The 20,619-nt window shown below is 26.3% G+C and overlaps 1 protein-coding gene across 2 annotated transcripts; it reads right to left on the bottom strand.

Moving 5' to 3' along the window:
- Nucleotides 1-7,012: 7,012 nt before the first annotated feature.
- Nucleotides 7,013-13,164, bottom strand: LOC114132801 (bleomycin hydrolase-like). 2 transcript variants are annotated; one of them, XM_050206241.1, is made up of 9 exons: nucleotides 12,811-13,164; nucleotides 11,994-12,160; nucleotides 11,761-11,913; nucleotides 10,133-10,225; nucleotides 9,480-9,617; nucleotides 8,180-8,428; nucleotides 7,855-8,084; nucleotides 7,666-7,786; nucleotides 7,013-7,390 (listed from the first exon to the last, which is right to left on the bottom strand). In XM_050206241.1, exons 1-9 carry the CDS (start codon nucleotides 13,088-13,090, stop codon nucleotides 7,175-7,177), a joined length of 1,647 nt encoding a protein of 548 aa, XP_050062198.1. In that variant the 5' UTR covers nucleotides 13,091-13,164; the 3' UTR covers nucleotides 7,013-7,174. The 2 variants fall into 2 exon arrangements, with proteins under 2 accessions (XP_050062198.1, XP_050062199.1); XM_050206242.1 differs by lacking the exon at nucleotides 12,811-13,164 and having other exon boundaries at nucleotides 11,999-12,091.
- Nucleotides 13,165-20,619: the final 7,455 nt, after the last annotated feature.

Here is a 20,619-nt window from a genome sequence, read left to right on the forward strand (position 1 = left end):
ATTATTATTATTATGAAATGTTAAAATTCATAATTATTTTGTTTCATCAAATTATTACCGTTTTATAAAATTTGAAAGTAATTATATTTAAGTGTATATTTTATATTTTCACGGGGAGAAGGAGGACGAATCCCAAACATGTCTCTTTAAAATGCGCCCTAAAAGGAGGGGTGGTGAACGATTTAATTTGTACCGGGCGCCAAGATCTTAAATGCGGCCCTGTTACTAATAGTTTTATAATTTAAGATTAATTTAAATAAATATGTATTATTTTACTAATTGTATCATTTGAATTATATGAAAGTTTGTAATATTGCAAAAAAATTGTATGTTCAAAATTATTATGAGTCGTTCAATCACATTTGTAGCAAAAGTTAACAATTTGGTGTATTTTTACAAAAATTCCAATTATTTTAAAATTGAAATTAGGAAAAAATGGTTCTAAGGAAAGTATTATATACAACAAAATAGTATTTTAAATAACTTCAAAATACTTTTTAATAAATAATGTTCAAAATATTTATTGAACATTTTTAATACTTGAATACTAATATATATACAAATACTTTATAACACTGTATTCGTGTATTATACTCGTATTGATGTCGATATTCATATTTTTTATAATAGGTACAGTCAATTTTGACGATTGACGATAGAAAGCTTATAATTTGCTTATAATTAATCATCGTACAAAATATGAGACTTGTAAAATGTTTATTTTGTGGGCAAAAAAGTTGTTATATTATTTAAAGATTTCCAATGACGTTTACATAGTATAGGTTAGGTACATATAAAGCGTAAATATTATTATGTACTGTGGTATTGCTGTCGGCAAAAACAATTACAATGTTGTACAAATAATATTTTTATTTTTATATACGATTATTCTGTTAATCAGTTTAGGGATTTTATGTTTTTCAAAATATCCAAGTACCTACATGTGGATTAGTGGATGAAATGGTCCACTACGTTGAACGTTTGCCAGTTTTAAATTAAAATAAATCATTTTATTGTTGTCGTTTGGTGTTCTCACGCGCAAACATGACGTATCTACGTTTTTATTCGATATTTTATTATTTAACTTGATAAAATGGTGTATTATACTCACAGAGTATATTATTTCCAATTCGTTGTTTCCAATTGGGCTAATAACAATGACAAAAAATAAAAAATATAAGTATTTTTCAATTGGACAATATACACGCGTATATTATGTATGTGTCCACGGGGTCTCATTGTTAAGTTATTATTATTTTGTTCAATGATTAAATCTCGTTCGACAATCTAAATCAAAATCAATCTTAAATAAAAATTAATCTAGAAACAATTTTTAACGGAAATTTGTTAAGTTGCATTCTTTGTAGAATAGTAAAAATATTATACGACGATTTCGATGAAATATATTATTGCACGAGTAATAAAATTCGAAAAAAGTTCATAATTGACATAATTACGTCTATGGATGCCTGTTTAGTGTTCAGCTAGCAAAATAGTTCAAAAGTTTTTAAAATTAAATATATTATGAATTTCTTCATTCTATTATGTCGTCTCACATGCCCATTAAATTATACTTATATTTAAGGTTTCTATATAGGTTGCTATATTATGCAAAGGCTGCAGTGTAAGTTGCTTTATTGATAATTTTTGTTTGATAAATTATAAGTATATTAATCCGAATGTCAGATTGTTGAATGTATAGTCACTATATTATGCAATACTATTTACACATAAGAATAAAAGTAATGTATTATATATTTATATTATGTATATAGTTCATATAGTGGTATAAAATATATTTATTTTTTTTAAATCAAAACCTGTTATGTAAAAGTTAAACATTAAAAGCTCAATACCAATAAACTTAATCAACTTGCCAAAACGTTAACTTTAAAATGAAACTTGAAATTTTGAAATAATAAGAAGTAAAATCGTTTTATTAAAAATGTATATAAAGTATAATAATATACTATATAGTCTACAACATTTATGGATTAAACAAATAATTTGATAATTTAATGATCTGAATTCGAAAAGTATCGTACCATTATATAGGTACAGGATAAATGTTTAAAATATTTTTTGTATAGCAATACACAACAACTCCACAATTAATATTAAATTTCCATTGACTTTTTTTGAGAACTTTCTCAAGAAATGACTTAGAGTTCTGGTCGCGTGTCGTCCTCGACTGTCATCCGTTAATACCCGACAGTATAATGCAACTGTCGTCTGTCGCATAATAGGTGATAGAAAATGCCGGTCGCGTCGTATGTCTATGTATTACATATAATATACAACAAACTTGCCTTCTGAAAACGTCCATGGTAGCATCTACCTATGTACAATAACAATACTGCAGTAATCATATTATAGCGGAAGACAAGTACCTATACCTATGCGAAAGACTCGATCGGCGGACTCGACTAGCCGAGATACGATTTCCGGGATCGAATATACCCTATATAGAGGTAATAGATAGGTAGGTAGGTATATGTACTTAAACCTATAATACTCGTGTATGTGTCTAAAACCACGAGGATCGGGCGGGAACAACACGCGCGTTATTCGAGTGTGGCTCGGAACGGGTTGAGGTGGACGAAAAAATACAATAACATCGGTGTATATAATAATATTTTACACGCGGACAAATAAACAATTTCGACATTACACGTTATTATGCACCGGGCAATATTTCGGGAATCAGCGTGATCGCGTCTGTTTACCGCGGGGGTCGTGACGCAAAGAAAATACACCGGCGATTACGATCGAGCTCCCGCTGCAGTTTTTTTACTTATTTTTGTTTTTTGTTTCACTTCTTTACGTTTGTCAATAAACCACGACAATACATTCAACCATCCGTGTACAGCGCGCCGCTGACGGTCTATTATTATTATTACTATTATTATTTATTTCTTTTTTATGTGATATTATCTCCGTCTACACGATTATAATAATATAAACTCGGCATTAATTTTTTTTCTCATCAAAATCTCTTATAAAAAAAAAAAAAAAAAAAAAAAACCAACCAACAATAAAGACGAATATAACATTTATATAAACGTTACATTATAATAAAACACGCACACACCCTTTACACTCTTCACACCTTGTCCCGTGACGTTATTCGCCGTCTTCCGCCGCGGCGTATGGTTTTGTTTTGTACGTATGCCTATATAGTATATATTATATATATAAAATGCAGTCGAGACTCAAAATCGATCCGACAAGAAGATAATGATCGTTGACGACCATTCTTTGGTAGTAAAAACACACCGTTAAAAAATGTCCCATTGCTTTGATTTTACCGCCAAAAACCGCGTTGTCTTCGACGACGATCGTAATATTAACATGTCCGCGGATCCTATACTCTATAGTCGTCCGTACCTATTAAGGTGACAATAGTAACAATATTTACATTTTGTCGACGACATAATTGCTATGATCGTATATTTTCAAATTCCCATGTCTTTCTTTTGCGAAGAAAAAAATGATGATTTATGTTTCGTGTTTCGATTTTTATGAGAAAAATATCCATTAACACAATAAGACTGACATAAAAATCGCATTTATGAAAACAATAATTTTTTTATAGAAAAAAATATATCACAGGTGAATGAGATGTGAATTTTACACCGGTGAACTTATAATAATTATACCTAGGCGATGTAACCATGTAGGTACTAATGTACTAGGTATATTAAATGTCCATTTAGACATAAAATGTATATAATATAAGATAATATAGGGTAACTTATCAATTTCTATACCTAATACCTATTCAATAAAATCAAAGCGTATATACAAAGCATACACATGTGTGCTATACAATGCAAAAAATACATCCGTTGTGACTTTATAAAGTTTAAAAAGCTTGGAAAAATCAATGATTTATTTAAAAACGAAAAAAGAAAAATTTTCAATTAACCAACTGTTTACTTTTATGATAGCATACCCACTGTAGTCACTAGCTCGTGCTTTGATTTAATTCTATTTCATAAAGGAAATATTATTATTTTATTTTTTTCATAGGTATACATAATTGCACATTTATATAATAATACTACTAAAATTAATTTATTGTCTCGTTATAAACCAAAAATAATCATAGACTACAGTTATACGCACATGTGTGAAGTAATAATTGTTTTATCACTTATAAACTAGTTACTGAGAATCGAAGATCGAACAAACCAAATAATGAAATCATATATTATGATAAATAAAAACAATTCATTAAAACGCCGTAACTCACATAGCTCTTATTTTCATTTGGTATTTCGTAACACACTAACACGTACGTACCTACTATTGTTGTTAATGAATACGCCCAAGAGAACAAACAATATATAATAGGTATATGAATAATATAATAATAATGTGTCTTAAACAACTTTATTACTCATTGTAGTCTAAATAAATGGTTCGTAAACGTCTTGTATAACATCATCATAAGCTAAAATTATATACATTAATACTTAATAGTGTTGCTTTATACAAACCATATTATACTGTATAGATGTTATACGAATTTTAAATATTAAATATGTTCAATTATAGCTTCCCTGATTAAAATATGCACTAATTAATAATAAATGAAATGAATAATTTTATGCATTAATATACATTACACGGTTATATGTTTCTTTAAAAAATATTATTCCTGACTTTTGGAGGCCAGGTGACGAACTTTCTTCCTTCCAAGGTATAAATACAACCTTGAGCTCTGAATCTAGTTTGTCATAGATCGTAAGTAATCATTTTTTGTCGAATATAAAATAGGAAAAAATATGGAACATTTTCTAATCTTTTTTGCTGTAATTTTTTTTAACTAATGTAAACAAATCAAAATGCTGTTACAAAATTGTTGCGAAAACCAGTGACAATATGATTATCATTTAAAAGTTTATAATACATAATTATTTTATTTATTACTTATAAATAATTTTAAGTGTAGTGTACATATTTAAATTAAATCACAATACACCCATAAATCCATAAACCTGTAAAAGCGTAAACAGCTCTTATATACGAGTAAATTTTTATTTTCTTTAAAAAATTGAATAGAATATTTTTAAAATATTGAAAAAACGATTTTAAACTAATGCGGTATTATTAATTATAAATAACTTTAAATTATTATCAGATAAAAATCAATTGTAGCTAGTTTCTGAGGGTGATGCTTCAGTGGAGCTGTTGAGCCTGTTTATAGCGCCTAAGTGTAAATAAGCAAAATAGGAATTAATATACTCGGGCAAAAAATCGTAATTTCTGGAAAAAATTTCCTTTTTTTTTTAATGTTGTTGATCTCCTATCACATTTTAAGTAAATATCCTCTTCGATCCCTTGGAGATGGATCTAAGGAATCCAAACTCCACTATAACATAATATACATTAAGCAACAATGGAATGGATGATGAAAAGTAATTTAATGTTTAAGTTTAGTGTTTAATTAATATTAGTTTTGTTATTCATTATTTGTTTATAAGCACTTGAGTCTTTACTCTCTTTATTTGTAATGTTTATTTTTTATGTTACTATAATTATTAATTTAAAGTGTTGTACCCTTATACATACCTACGAATAGATAAATAAAACCCATACTATATATTGTGACCAAACCATTTGTGATTTCGATAGTTCTTATAAATACCGTGGTCCAAGACCACCCAGATTTTTCATAAAAAAAACCAATATAGGTAACCTACTATATTATGTATAACATATTATACACGAAGAATAAGTGATGTATTCCATAATAGCAGTTTAAACCATCCGGGTACATTAATGGTTTACAGTAACGTTACCAACGTCTTCGTTTCATTTATCTGTTGCTCAGAACGCGTACAATATAATTATATAAGACTAAGTATCTGCAATGTATAAAACTTGATGTGATCAGCTTTTGAATAGCAAATGTTCAAATGTTCAAAGTTCTCTCGTTCTTAAACTCGAATCTCGTAACGTACATGATATAATATAATATAGGGTGCATGTATGTACCCACGGTGCTGGAATATCCAGGCCTGATAATAAAATCTTAATTAGAATACAATGAGAAAAACAACGACCCGGAGGGGGCGATAATAAAACGTAATTGAGGGTGCTGGTGATTCATTTGATCTGTACTCTTTTTATATTATTATATACGCATGCACATTTGGCCTTATTAACGGTGTCGTTCACGCGGCATCAAGTTTTAGTCGTCCCTAAAGAAAAAAAAATAGTTTCAATTGGTCTGGTTGACCATTTATTTTAATCATGCCTATTTTACACTATATATATTGGTATACTTACTGCATTTGCAGTTATATTGTTTATTTGATGGAGTTTTAATTTGTATTCCAGAAGAGCTATAAGATATTACTTAATATTATATTATTATTATGTTCTCGACCCTCTCTATATTTTAGGAAAATTAAAAATGTATTTAATTATTACGTTGAATTGAAACATCTACTAAATATTAATAAACCTATCCTTGTGCATAATATTATATTATTACTACGATAAATAGATTGTACATTGTTCATTATAATTACATTTGTAAAATAATAAAATAATTATAGTTATATTTCTGTGTTAATAATTTTTCTAGAGAACAAACCATTTTTTCATATAAATGTATTCATTATAATATTATATTCTATATATTACAGAAAGCGTTTCGTATTTTTGCACTTTAAGAGATTTGAAAGACCTAGTACAAAAGAAAAGAGTAATTTAGATAACTATATATTTAAATATATGGCCTATGATTGTACGTAGTATTAAGTTTGATTTTTTTGTTATTGCTGTTAAATAATAAATACCTAATGTGAAATGTTACATGTAAATATATCATAACGATTTTTGTGTAATTTTATACGTAATCAATATATTTTAACATTATATAAATAGGTAATGTAGTGTTTAAAATCATTGACTTTCATGTACCACATTTTTTTGTATTAGAGTGTCAAAAATGAAAATGCACTGTTTTTGGAGAATAATTTATATATAAATGCCTAAATGATAAATCATAAATGGTTATGGTTCCATTTAATACAAATATTTTATAAGTTATTAAGTTAAAGCTCAATACAATAATACAAATATACCTAATACTCAATGAATAATAATCAAAATACAAACTGATTAAAATTGGGCTTTCTTAAACAGTGATGTTAGTTCACTAACGCAAATGAGATGCAAGTTTATCCCAGACTGGTAATACTATTGGCTTTTGACTAAATACATCTAGAACACATTTTGGCAGTAATTTCTTGTCAACAATAACTTCAAACACGTATTCTTTAAACCATTCTGTGGTCATCATTAGATAACCATTCGTAGTCGTATTATATTTACCCCAAGAATTTTCAACGCACCACCGCGTAACTTCATTGTTCTGAAATATAGAAATGTCCATTGTATTATATATAGTGAGTGAGGGTAGGTATTATATAATAAACATAACGATGGCGTTCAGTATTACAATTTTTTTTTAGTTCGTTCATAGTATATACAATTTATTTAAAAATAAATAAATAAATTGTATAATGTATATAATATATAATATATATATATATATATAGATATATTTAACTTATTATGTGTGTGTGTGTGTGTGTGTGTATGTGTGTGTGTATGTGAATTATTTAGGTCGACATAAAATAGGATTACTTCTTCATGGAATCCGGTCAATACCATTGCATGCGTTGGGTATGAATCACTGTATAAAATTCGTTCACTTTTGGTCATCGAAATTGATGTATTGGTACTAAATATTGATTCTATGTCATGTCTAAATAATATTATAACAGTAAGCACTTAGTATGTTTCATATAACGAAAATTCGTTGGTACAACATACATTTTTAAGTCTTCGATTCCAAGTTCGTTTGAAAATCTCTGATCCACTTCACAACTGTACCAAACCGGTTCGTCAAGCGTGGCGATCGATTGTTTGCACGCTTCCAACAGTACTTCAATGGGTTGGTTGTTACGTAAGATTTTAGAGCCTTCTACAACGTTTCCAATCAAATCCATCGTATACAATTTACCGAATGCATTATCAGGTCTTGGGTCAGATATTAAAGAGACCTGTGACGGAAAAATTAACGATTTTTGGCAAGTTTTAAATTGTATAGTTATTAATTTAAAAATATCCAAGTTTTTGAAATAAATACAATAACCACCTTGTCTTCGATGTGAAAAATTGGCTCGACCATCGTGTTGTAGAACTCAAGCGGCGTAAAATCACGATGACATATGGGTTCGTACTCATTTAAGCGATACTGCCATTTAAAGGTCTGATTTGGAATGCCTAAACATACTCCAACAATTCTGAACACAATACACATATCCTTTTCGATTTGGTCAGAAATATTACTATTCGTATCGTTGTTTGTCACCATATCATGTAAAATGATGGCAAATTCTCGGAGCTATAATATAGAACACTTAGTTAAATAGTTTAGTAGCGAATGTATAATTTTATGATTTATGGTCCAGAGGCGTCCCTTTCTTTTTCGTAACCTATACAAAAATATTACTTTCGCAAATGCGAGATTTCAATATATTATAATATACTGGGCCCAGCTTACCCTTTATTCGTAATAACCTAGTTATAAGTTATAACTTACTCTAATTAACAAATAATCCTAACTATATAAAATATAGAAAGTCGTTGATCACGTAGTAGAGATTAAAGAAATTACAAAAAACAATTCGAAAACTTTAAGCCTTAAGAAAGTAGCTCTAATGTATAATAAATAGGTTTTAAGACGAACTTGTAATTAAGTATGGATTTACTAAGTTTGAATTCATTGTATATGAATTCCGAGTAGAGATTTTATTTTTAAGGATATTTAAAAATGTTTTTATACTTCTATTAGAAATTTATTTTTTTTATAATAAACGTTTGCCAAAAAGCCACATAATATTTTATAAAATAATTAATCGTAATAATGTTTGGTATAATATAATAAATTATTATATGGAATTATTACCGACAAATTGTATATACAATACATGTATTCTATACATATATGCATACATATTCCACATATTTTATGTGAATATTTTAGGTTCGTGATATAAATCTTATATATTAAAATTAGTACATATTTTAAAAATTGTATTGTATATAAAAAATATTAATTTATGTAATAGTCAATACTCAATAGTGGAATGTTTCAAGTTTCTACAGTAAATAATTTTTAAGTCACGATAAAATAACAAAAATCTTTATGAATTTCTATTGCACTTGAACTTTTAATTTATATTGAATATAATTTAATATATTATTGCAATGCTGATAATTATAATATTTTATGTTCGATAACATAATATATTCAGTGGGATACCTTTTAACAAAAATAATATGTCAATAATAATAATAATATGTCTATAAGTTTATAGCTATTAATTATTATTGTGTTATTATAACTTTAATGACTTTATACTCTATTAAATAGTAAATATTTTTAAACTTGCTTTACTGTTCAAAATGGAATTAAGCTCTTTACTGTCTTCACTGCTATAACTTTCTGGAAAATTAAATTTTGGCATGAGACCATACTTTTTGATAATATTGACTGCCATATTCCAGTAGCCACCGTCTTCAATGGGTTTCTATAAAAAAAATCATAGATTCTGTTATAATGACATAATGAATGTGTACATTTTTGGTTTTCATAAAACAATTTAGGTAGTAAGCTTAATTGTAGAATTATTATTAGTTATTGAAAAATAATATTGTTTTATCCACGAGAGACAAAATCGTAAATACATTTTGTGTTGGAAATAAATTACCAAAACAATAAAGGTATTTTGCATGGATAAGACATAAATAAAACTTTGTAAAATTGCCTATATAAAACTATTTAAAATTTTTTTAAATTTTATAATTCATTATAATATGGAAATAAAGTTCATTTCTACTTGTTGGTTGTTATATTTTGTATTTTTAACAATATAATAGATATAATGATAAATGGTTTTTAAAAATAAAATATTAGTTAAACAACATTATTTGATACTAAAGGTTATATTAAATACAAAAATAAAAATTATTATCTTCTTTCTTTTTGTAGTATAACAAATTTAAAAATGTATCTTACGATGGATTTTTATTTTTTTTTACTTACTTTTAGTAAAGTCATGACTGATCTGGAGTCTAAAAATTCGCCATTTTTAGCTGTTGATACTATTGTGTTCAAAAAAAAGTTGCATCTCTCAATCTAAAAAAATAGTAGTCAAGTGAGTGACGCTCTGCTATATATAATAGGTCACTATAATGGATTAATGAATGTATTAAATTTGAATCAAATGATTGGTATCATTGTATACGAAAAACGATTCTGAACGAAAATGATTTGCCAGCCTATTTTCTACTAGGAAGTAAAAAAGGTAGTTTACGTTTTAATGACCCTAATACACCAAAATGTAAGTTCTTTTGTAATTATTGTAAGCCAAACTTATGGAAAATCTTGTATTAACTTGTCAACATTTAGCTGCTTATTAAAAATGTTTATAAATTATATTCACAAAATAATTTCAAAAAAATTCATGAATTTGACGACATTTTTGTCAATATTTGAACTTCAAATGCTAATAAAAAAAAAAAAATTGTGCCTATATATTCTTATAATTTTTTAATCACTATAAGACTAACTTATGAGGAACTTTGTATTAAATATTTAAGTATTTTAACTCAGCTAAAATTTTTTTAAAGATATTTATAAACAAAAAACTAAACAAAAACGAATATTTCAAATGCATATTAATAGCATTAAATAAAGCAAAATATTTTTAAAATGAAATTATGTAAAAATATGCCAATGAAATTTTCAAGTATCTACAACTTGAATAATAACCAATATTTAAAATCGTCTGAGGATAAATCGTTATCGTTGCGCAATTTCATAAAAATTTAAAATTCTAACGCACATAACATTTTTCCTATAACTATGTTTCGAGTTTTCTCTATAGCTATTTGATGGAAAATTAATGGAAAACTTAATGCTGAATTTTTTAACCTTAGATATAAACACAAAAAAAAAGATTTTATGATTTTTCAACTGCAAAATTACTTGAAAATTTTCGTGATTTTGACATATATCGTAAAAATTTAAACTATAAACGCTTATAAAAAAAATTGGGACTAACGATTTTTGATTTTTTTTTTAACTACAATAAGAACGACTTATGAGAAACATTGTATAAAACTTTCAATTTATAGATAACACCAATATAAACATTTGGTGAAAATTTCAAGTATTTACAGTGATTAGATTTTGAATTACAACCATTAAAAAAATGGATTTGGTTGAAAACTTGTTTTGCGTAAAAATTCCCGTTTTTTCGTCATTTTTTTTTTTGTTTTACTCAGTTTTTTTGAAAGCTGTTTTTTGAAAATATTTACATTTGACCTCGCTATAATACACCAAGGACATTAATTTAGCCATCGAAAATCACCCCCGAAGTTTGAAATTGAAGCATTTTTTTCGAAAAGTTATGCTGTACACAGACATAAAAAAACACACATCATTGTAAAATCAATACAGCACTCATCACTTCGTTCAGAATCTTAAAATGTTTATATTTTTTTAATTTTTAAAAAATACAAATTCGAAAATCAGTTTTTACACTTAACTTATTTTTTTTTAATCCTAAAATATTCTGAATTAATAACTTAATCGAAACTCGTACAAAAATATATATAATAATTCATATTTTCTAAATTTATTAGAACAATTTGTATTAAAATTGGTACCTTGTCCCAAAAAAACATATGAGCTTGACTGAATTCAAATTGTTTAATATTATAATGTTTCATAAACGGAACTCGTATTACGTTCAAGCAGGCAAAAATCCAACATCGACCAGTATATTTTTGATCTCCTACTGGATTGCCACAAACGTTAATCTAATTTAAATGAATATAAGTAATGTTGTAATTTATTACTGTACTATAAACTGCTATTTTATACGTTTTTAATTAATTACTTTACTAGAAAAATATTGATTAGTAACTAGTTGGTCTTGAAGCCTATTTCTTGACAATGCTATTTGAAATGGGTCGTATGCAGTAATGACGTTTTGAGCCAAAATATTTATTGAATTTGAAAAAAAGGTATCTTTAAACTTTGACAACAATTCGCTTGTAACAAGATCTTTATAATATGCCAAACATATTTATATTAACAGATAGGTATGTTAAAAAAGTATATTATTTACTATTTTTATATTTATTTATTATTACATATAATATTAATAAAAAATACGACAGTCATTGTATCTATATGACTATTGACTTTTAATTGTAATGGTTTTCAAAAGTTTTTTTTTTTTCCAGGGAACACAAACAATATAGTAATATATTAATATATAGTATGTTGGTAAAAAATAAATTGTATTCAAATACACAAAATATATTTTGCACTCTTATAAATTATTTTGTCTTATGATTATTTTACAATTTTCATAATATATATTAAATATTTATATCAATTAAAAATATGAAGAAAAATATATTTTAAAGAATATGTTAAGGAAAATGAACAGTTGTATTTTACATTCAAACTAGCATATTAATACATTTATAAATACCAATGATGATTTCAAATATTTCTATAATAACGACCACCAACATAATATTATATTATTGATGAATGATTATTAATTATTATGTTACAGTTATACTTTTTTCTTGGACATAAATAAACACGAGTGTTATTTTAATAGAGTATTTTTTCACAAATAGACCATTATATCCTACAAAATAGATATTGAGTGTGAAAAATACTATAGTAAAAATACTCACTATATATTATTTCGCTATTATTAACTGTTATGTCTGTTTCCACAGAATTTCGTCTTGTTGGACCATTACTTAGGGACAATCGCTTTGTGTACAATAAATATTCCATAGCATTCAATAGTATGTATCTATGATTCCGTTTGCAAAAATAATTATTACCAAACTTCGAGCACAATATTTGTTTCAATTGCACCAAATTTATTTTTCGATGCTTTTTGATTCTACTTAAGATGACATTGGTAATTCTACAAAATATCGTACCACGCACTTGTTTGTACGCCATAAAAAAAATGCTCGAGTACAATATTTGAAGTTAGAACACTATAATAATACCGTAACATTGTTATTGATAAATGATAAATTTATTAGTTTTCATGGATACCTCACATGGTCACATATGTTTTAATAATATCGTTGTATATGGTAAGTACAAATGATGAATAAATATAGTATAATTAATATACATTGTGTGGGGCCTAATTTTTTTTTAACGCGCAGATTAAATCGATAATTTTTTTATACGTGTCTCGATATAATTTATACTTACTACTTTATTCAATAAATACAAACACACGTACGTATATTTAAATGGTACACACACACGCACAGCACATGTAAACAATCCATATGGTATGACAGGGGGTGTGACCGATGTATCGTATTTAGTTTTGTAAACCCACCAACGTTGCTCGATCATTAATAATTAGTACAAGGGTATAAATATATTTAAATAATTATATAGATGACGATGACGAGGGGATTAATATTTCAAAAACACCTAATAATACAGGTATAACAAAAGTACTGAGACAGAAATCGCTACTGACAAGCATTTTATTGTCTTTATAATCTACATAATTGGTTTTAAGATATAAGCTTATATGAGCTGACTGCCGACCGGATTGAATAACTAAAAATAGATTTATAAACTATAATTTATTATATTTATTATATTTAAGAAGCATTTTTAAATTTATTATATTATCTTATTAAGTATACACTATACAATGTGTCAATATTCCATCTTATCGCTATGATGTCTAAGTTAATATCAAAATGATTAGAAAATTTCAAAAATATTCTGCTTCGGAATATGAAATTAAAAATGTGTTTTAATAATGTGAAAAAAATATTTTAAAAACCATTATACATACAAATATTTACATTTGTAAATCAAAACTTTCAAATTCGTCTAGTATTTGATCTTGACTTTGTTCTCACTATTCGAGGACAGAAAGTGGTACAAAGATTTAAATATTTAAATAAAAATAAAAATATTTTAAGATTTTAATATTAACTAACATGCCATTTCGAAAAAAAACATCTATAGACTAATCAATTTATTAAGTTTCATCATTGGTTGATTTTGTTATTCAAATACTTGAAAATTTTATACAAAGTTCCTCATATGTTATTCTTATAGTGATTAAAAAATTATAAGAATACATAGGCACAATTTTTTTTTATTAGCATCTGAAGTTCAAATTTTGACAAAAACTCGTCAAAATCATGAATATTTGCAAATTATTTTGTTGGTATAATTCATAAAAATGTTTGTATAGGTAGCTAAGAGTTGAAAATTTAATACAAGATTTTTTATAAGTTTAGCTTACAATAATAATTATAAAAGAACTTAAATTTTGGTGTATTCAGGCTATTAAAACATAAACCACCTTTTTCACCAACAACTGGAAATTATATCCTAGGCTGACAAATCATCTTCGTTCAGAATCGTTTTTCGTATACAATGCGATACCTATCATTGCATTCAAATTTAACCTACCCTAGTCCGAGGTCCACCCCACCCCCTAATGTACAGCAGAACGGTACCCACTTGCCCGCTTTTTTAATTTAATTTAATTTTTTATTTTATAAGTATATTTGTATATAAAACATAAAAATAAAGAAAGAAAAAAATCTTTAATACTTTATAGGATAACAGACTGTACCTATTTACTATTAAAATAAATTATGTGTAATAGGTATGTATGGTAGAAGCAGCGAAATTTCAATAAATTACATGATTATAAATAATTACAAAAAGCATATATTTGTTCAGGTAATACTTATTAGTTTATTACTTATTATATTAAAAGAAACCATACTTCAATATATAAGATATATTGGTAAGTCATTTTACAATAAAAATATAACTATTTCCACTTTGAAACAACGGCAGAAATGATGAATTTATTAACATACAAACATATAAATAATTTTACTCGGGAACCGAGTGGAACCACAGTCAACAGTTAACGCATATTAGAGCAATAGAACATGTTTAATGAAAAAAGGTTAGGTTAGGTTATATTATTATGGTTAGAGTTTAGTAATGAAACGATAATATATGGTTTAAACTAAGATAATAATGTCGTGTGGTTATGTAGTTTATTGTGACACACGACGCACTGAATGGCGTACATCGTATTATATCCAACATCTATAATTCCAGTACTTGTCACATAAATGAATGTCAATGTAATTTATATTATTGACATTTAACTAGTGCGCATTAAAACATTACGAGAAAAAACTACAAATTAACTGGGGATAATATTAAATGATATAGTAATAATATACCTACCTAATATAAGTAATATGCAAATTTTACCACAAATAATAATGGGTTTTGTAACATTTGCACACCTATTTTATGTAACGTTTTATTAGGTTCTATAGGTAATAGGTATATATGATGATTCACCAAGAATGCTTATTTCAATGTTAATAATGTTTATAATGAACTTATTCAAATTATGATTTTTGAAATTTCTAATTCTTGATATATTTTATGTTATTAATTGTATTTATTGATGTGAATATAAAAAGCAAATACTTTTTTTCAGCTATTAAACGAGTTTTAACTTTAATTTTGCTAAAGTACTTTGAAGTACCTAAGTAAATAAAATAAGAAGTCGAGGGGGTGGTTTAAAAAAAGCTATGCGGGATAAATCTTTCATAGATACTATTTCAAAGATGTTTTTCTAGTTTATATTAGTTAAATTATAAAAAGAAATAATACTTTACGTCTTTACTCTCAATAGGCTACATTCTTGATATTTGTCTTTGCCTTATAATTTTTCAAAACTACGAGTTTTATAATATTTATATTCCAATAATATTTATACATTTCTTGTACATATCTATCCCTTTTTTCATTCTTAGTTTCTAAATATAACAAAATTTTGTTTATTGAAATATTAGCTAAAATATAATCAAAATATTACGTAACTTACGGCTACAATAGTGAAAAATTGAATACCTACTAGAAAATTCCATGACATTTCACTAAATTTTTTTTTTTATATTTTCATCCGTGGTTATTGGTTTGTTAATATAATTTTGATCTATTATGTGGTTTTTCAAATATTCCTAAATTGTTTATTCTAAAATTGAATGAAAGCACAATAGTGAATTTAGTATTTACGACTTTGAAACTGATATTAACACAAATTAAAAAAAAAAAAAAACATAACAAAACAAGGGCGTCTTGTATGCGGGACAATATTCTTATTGGACTTTACCAAGGCCACTGTGGTGAAGAGCAATAAGGTCAATTGATTTATTCAAGGTTAACATTGGGAACGTCCAATGTAAGCTTAAATGTCGTGTTAAATCGTGATGAAGAATTTTGTTTATTATATCGCGAGTGGTTTTTTTTTTTAGGTTTTCCGAACGACGATCGACTAAACCGTGTGACCTCATTACGCCGTCTTTTTCATTTTTTTTCCTTGTAGATGAAACCGAAATAAATGAAACTAAACACAAAGGTTCAGCTGAAGTGGCAAACGCCCAGAGTTTGAGTAGCATTTTAAATGATAGGGGACATGTTACACACACGACAGGGGTTCGAACAATCGGTAAACATAAAGTAAACCCTTTATACGATTGTCTTTGGGCTCTTGTTATGTATTTTTGGCCATCCGCAATAATAAATTAACACGTAACAAGCAACAAATAGAACAAATAGCCTCAGGGAGAATCGCTGTGGCGTAATAGTTCACTATTATAAATTAATATAGGTAGGTATATATTGGATATTAGTTATTAGTGTTATTACTTATTATTATTGTTTGTATCAGAAACGATTCTCACTCCAATAGAATGCCCTTTTTCAACTATATATACACCTAGGTAGCTAAATAATATTTTATAATTGTTTAATTTAAGATAGTATATATTAATGAACAATATATGCATATACTTTTTTTTCTCACTGAGAATAGTGTAGAAACTAGATAGATAAAAATACATGGCTGGATGCGGTGTCTAAGACGTGTTTGATGTACTAATATAAAAATATAAAATGGTTTTAATGGTACTTACGAGTAATAGTTTTACTATCTACTGCTTACCGTGTAACGGATTAGTATATCTAGAAAAGTCTTCCCGGCGACCTTGCTTAAAATATTTATAAATATTAGGTACCTATCCTACTTGTAAGTACTAAAGTATAAAAAAGTACGTTTTATTATAATATATTGCATAGTTAATCAATTTTTGTTAGAATTACAACGTAGATAAATATTTACGGGTATTATAGGGTTAGGATTTATATGCATTTGCATATTTTTTCCTCAAGTCCAAGTTGAATGGTTGTCAGATTTATCTACGATTTGGCTTAATCTCGTTTAAATCAGACCATTTTTTTTGCATACCTATTTTGAACATAATGCATATAATTGCATATTTATAGATTTTTGAGATTTTGATTTTTTTTAAACTTAAATTTTCATAATTTATTGTTAATTTTAAATGGTATTTATTTCACAAAATCGATATTTTTTAGTTCATTTGTCGAATTGTAGTAAATATAGAACATGAATATACTATCTAATTTTGTCTGATTTGGTACTAAAGAAGAATAAGGGATTCAAAATAGTTTTAAAAATTCGTAGCATTATAAACGGTGAATATGGAATCGAAATGGAAGAAGATTTTAATATTAATTTAATTTAAAGATGAATCGCTTCATTTACATAATATGCACCAATATCATCGTGTAATGTGTAAAGGAGTTTTAGTCAATATAAATTTATTTTAGTTTAAATCGCCGGTCGTTCGTGTTTGAATATTTAAAACAACATCTCATTATCATAGTACCTAACATGTAATAATATAAACTAATATTTAATGAAATTATATAATTTAATATTTAATGTGATTGTATAAACTAATATTTAATGTGATTAGTAATAAATAATAATAATAAGTTATGAATTACCATAAATTGATAAATAATTCTAGAAATAATAAAAATTTGTTTTTGCAAATTTTGGTAAATAAAATGCATAATTTACAATTTGTTATTGCATATAAATCCTAGCCTTAAATTGATTAATGGTCATATAATAGTACCTGTCCTATTTAATTGACAATAATATTATGCGTAATAATAATATGCTTTAATAATTCATACCTATCCAAATCCAACGCAATATTATTTGTAGTCTCATTTGCAGACTTCTATTAATTCTTATCTATATTATAGATTTGTATTAAATTGTATAGATTAATTATTTCAATAATTATTAAAAATCATAATTGTACAGAATTGTCACTGTCAGAAAAATACAATTTTCATCTCAACCATAAATAAACATTTAAAGATACAAGAAAGATTTTTAATAAAACTTATATTTAATATTTATTAATACATAATATACTTACAACAGTAAGTTGCTATAGTCTAAAGGTTCACAAACATCTTGTTTTTTGCGTACTTACCTCTCGTAAGTATTAAAGATCAGTGATAATATATACTATAATAGGTAATGATTAAAAACAAAGTAATATAAATGTTAGGACCTTAAGTAGGTATTTAAATTAGGTACCAATTTGGGTATTTGATTTACCTATATAGTAAATAGTGGGATGGATTTCCAGCTATACTTGCATACCTAGGTAAAATAAAAATATTAATTGTTTTTTTTTTTTTATTATATTATTATCAATTCAATACGGGACAAAATGACAAATAAATTTCAATATAATTACAGTATCTTACTATTCCTACTGGAATATTATTGGAAGGATAGTCGATATTCATATTGTTTGATTATAAATGCTAATAATGCCTAATATCAATATTAATTAGGTAGTACTTTTAGTGTTTACAATCAGTATAATACGGCGACGTATTATTTTCAATATTTCGTGTTGGTCAACACATCAGCGGCATCTGTTGACGTAGATTACACTATGTGAACACGCGATTCTATCATTAAAATATCATGTCCATCAAGTAGGCACCGGCAGATAGCAGATCCATCGCGACGACGAAGGGAAATTAATAAATTTTTATCGTGTCTACGTAAATTAATTTTAAAATATTTTTTTTTAATAGCTACGACCCCGTTCTGTTGTAATACAATACTATAAATGAGTTTTAATCCATTAAAACGCAATTACGTACCTCAATGCCGACTGTGAGACGTTTTAAGCTTCTACGAGACAGCTGCTGTATGTTGTACCAAAAGCATAAAATAATATCCTGTTTTTTGACAATTTTCCTTATTATGTGTAAATGGAATGTAATAGTTGATTCGTAGTCTGTAAGTAATTCGTATTCACGTACACATCAGAGCTAAAGTTATAAATACGCATATCCTCTTTACGTTTTCGATTACTTAAGCGTTACAAAATTTTAATTTTCATCTGTTTACGTTATTGTACGAGAGCAGGCGTATATAGGAGCAATACCTTTTTATCTCATAGCATATTATTAGATTCACGACTCAATTTTAATTTTTTTGTGCATTTAATACTCTATGTCGTTGGTTTATATAGTAGGTATGCGTGAGGACGCGATAGGTTATGTAATGTTACGAGATATTACTTTATTTTATATAGTACCATTGATTAAATATACATTTAATATGGTATAGTTAATCAATGATAGCACTCAATCTTCCTATAATGACACGGCATCTTCAGATGTGCAGTATTGAATTTCTTGTTGCAGAAACCTCGTACTTTCGAACGTTGTTTGATTTTTGCATTTGTCATTATTATATTATATTTTAAACGTTACTTTATTTTTTTTTTTTTTTTGTTTTATGTTTGACATTAAAAATAAAAACAAAATTATGAACATCAATAACATTAAACATAAACATAAGATTTAGTTAATGTACAAAAATATGCTAACAATAAAATAGGTAGGTACCTACACCTATTTAATATAAAAAACAACAATACCTATAATATTTCAAAAAATATTGACTATTGTTTACTGAAGTTCATCGACTTTAAATAATAATTTATCATAGGTAGGTCCTACAAATTAATAAAATTAATAAAAAAAATTTAAATTAATAAAATTGACATTTTAATTAGAATGATAATATCGTAGGTTTAACGTATAAAAAAAGCACAAGCCATATTTTTAATAACTTCTAATTATTTTTCTACTTTACGTGTTACGTATTAGGCATTGTATTAAAGTATTAAACATTTATACGTTTAATGTTCATAATTTTTAAAATATGTCAATCAATATAATTTATTTAATAGTATTCAAATTTTTTTATTGATTTAGTTAATTTTTTTAAACATTTTTTAACTATGAGTCATAATTTATGACGTTATAAAAACTGTTTGAAGCTCATGCTACACCATATTATACACCTTCCAAACGTATACAATAGTATTTAAGACCATCCGGGCCGTGGCCTATCCGTGCATAATAATATTTACTATATTATAATAGTATCCTATACGGTACTAAATGTACAATATATAATACTTACGTGATGTACCTAACTCGTATTTTTGATTAACAGGCAAAGTAAAACTAATTAATTGTAATTA

This window comes from Aphis gossypii, chromosome X (assembly GCF_020184175.1).
Source record: "Aphis gossypii isolate Hap1 chromosome X, ASM2018417v2, whole genome shotgun sequence".
Classification (NCBI taxonomy): Eukaryota; Metazoa; Arthropoda; class Insecta; order Hemiptera; family Aphididae; genus Aphis; species Aphis gossypii.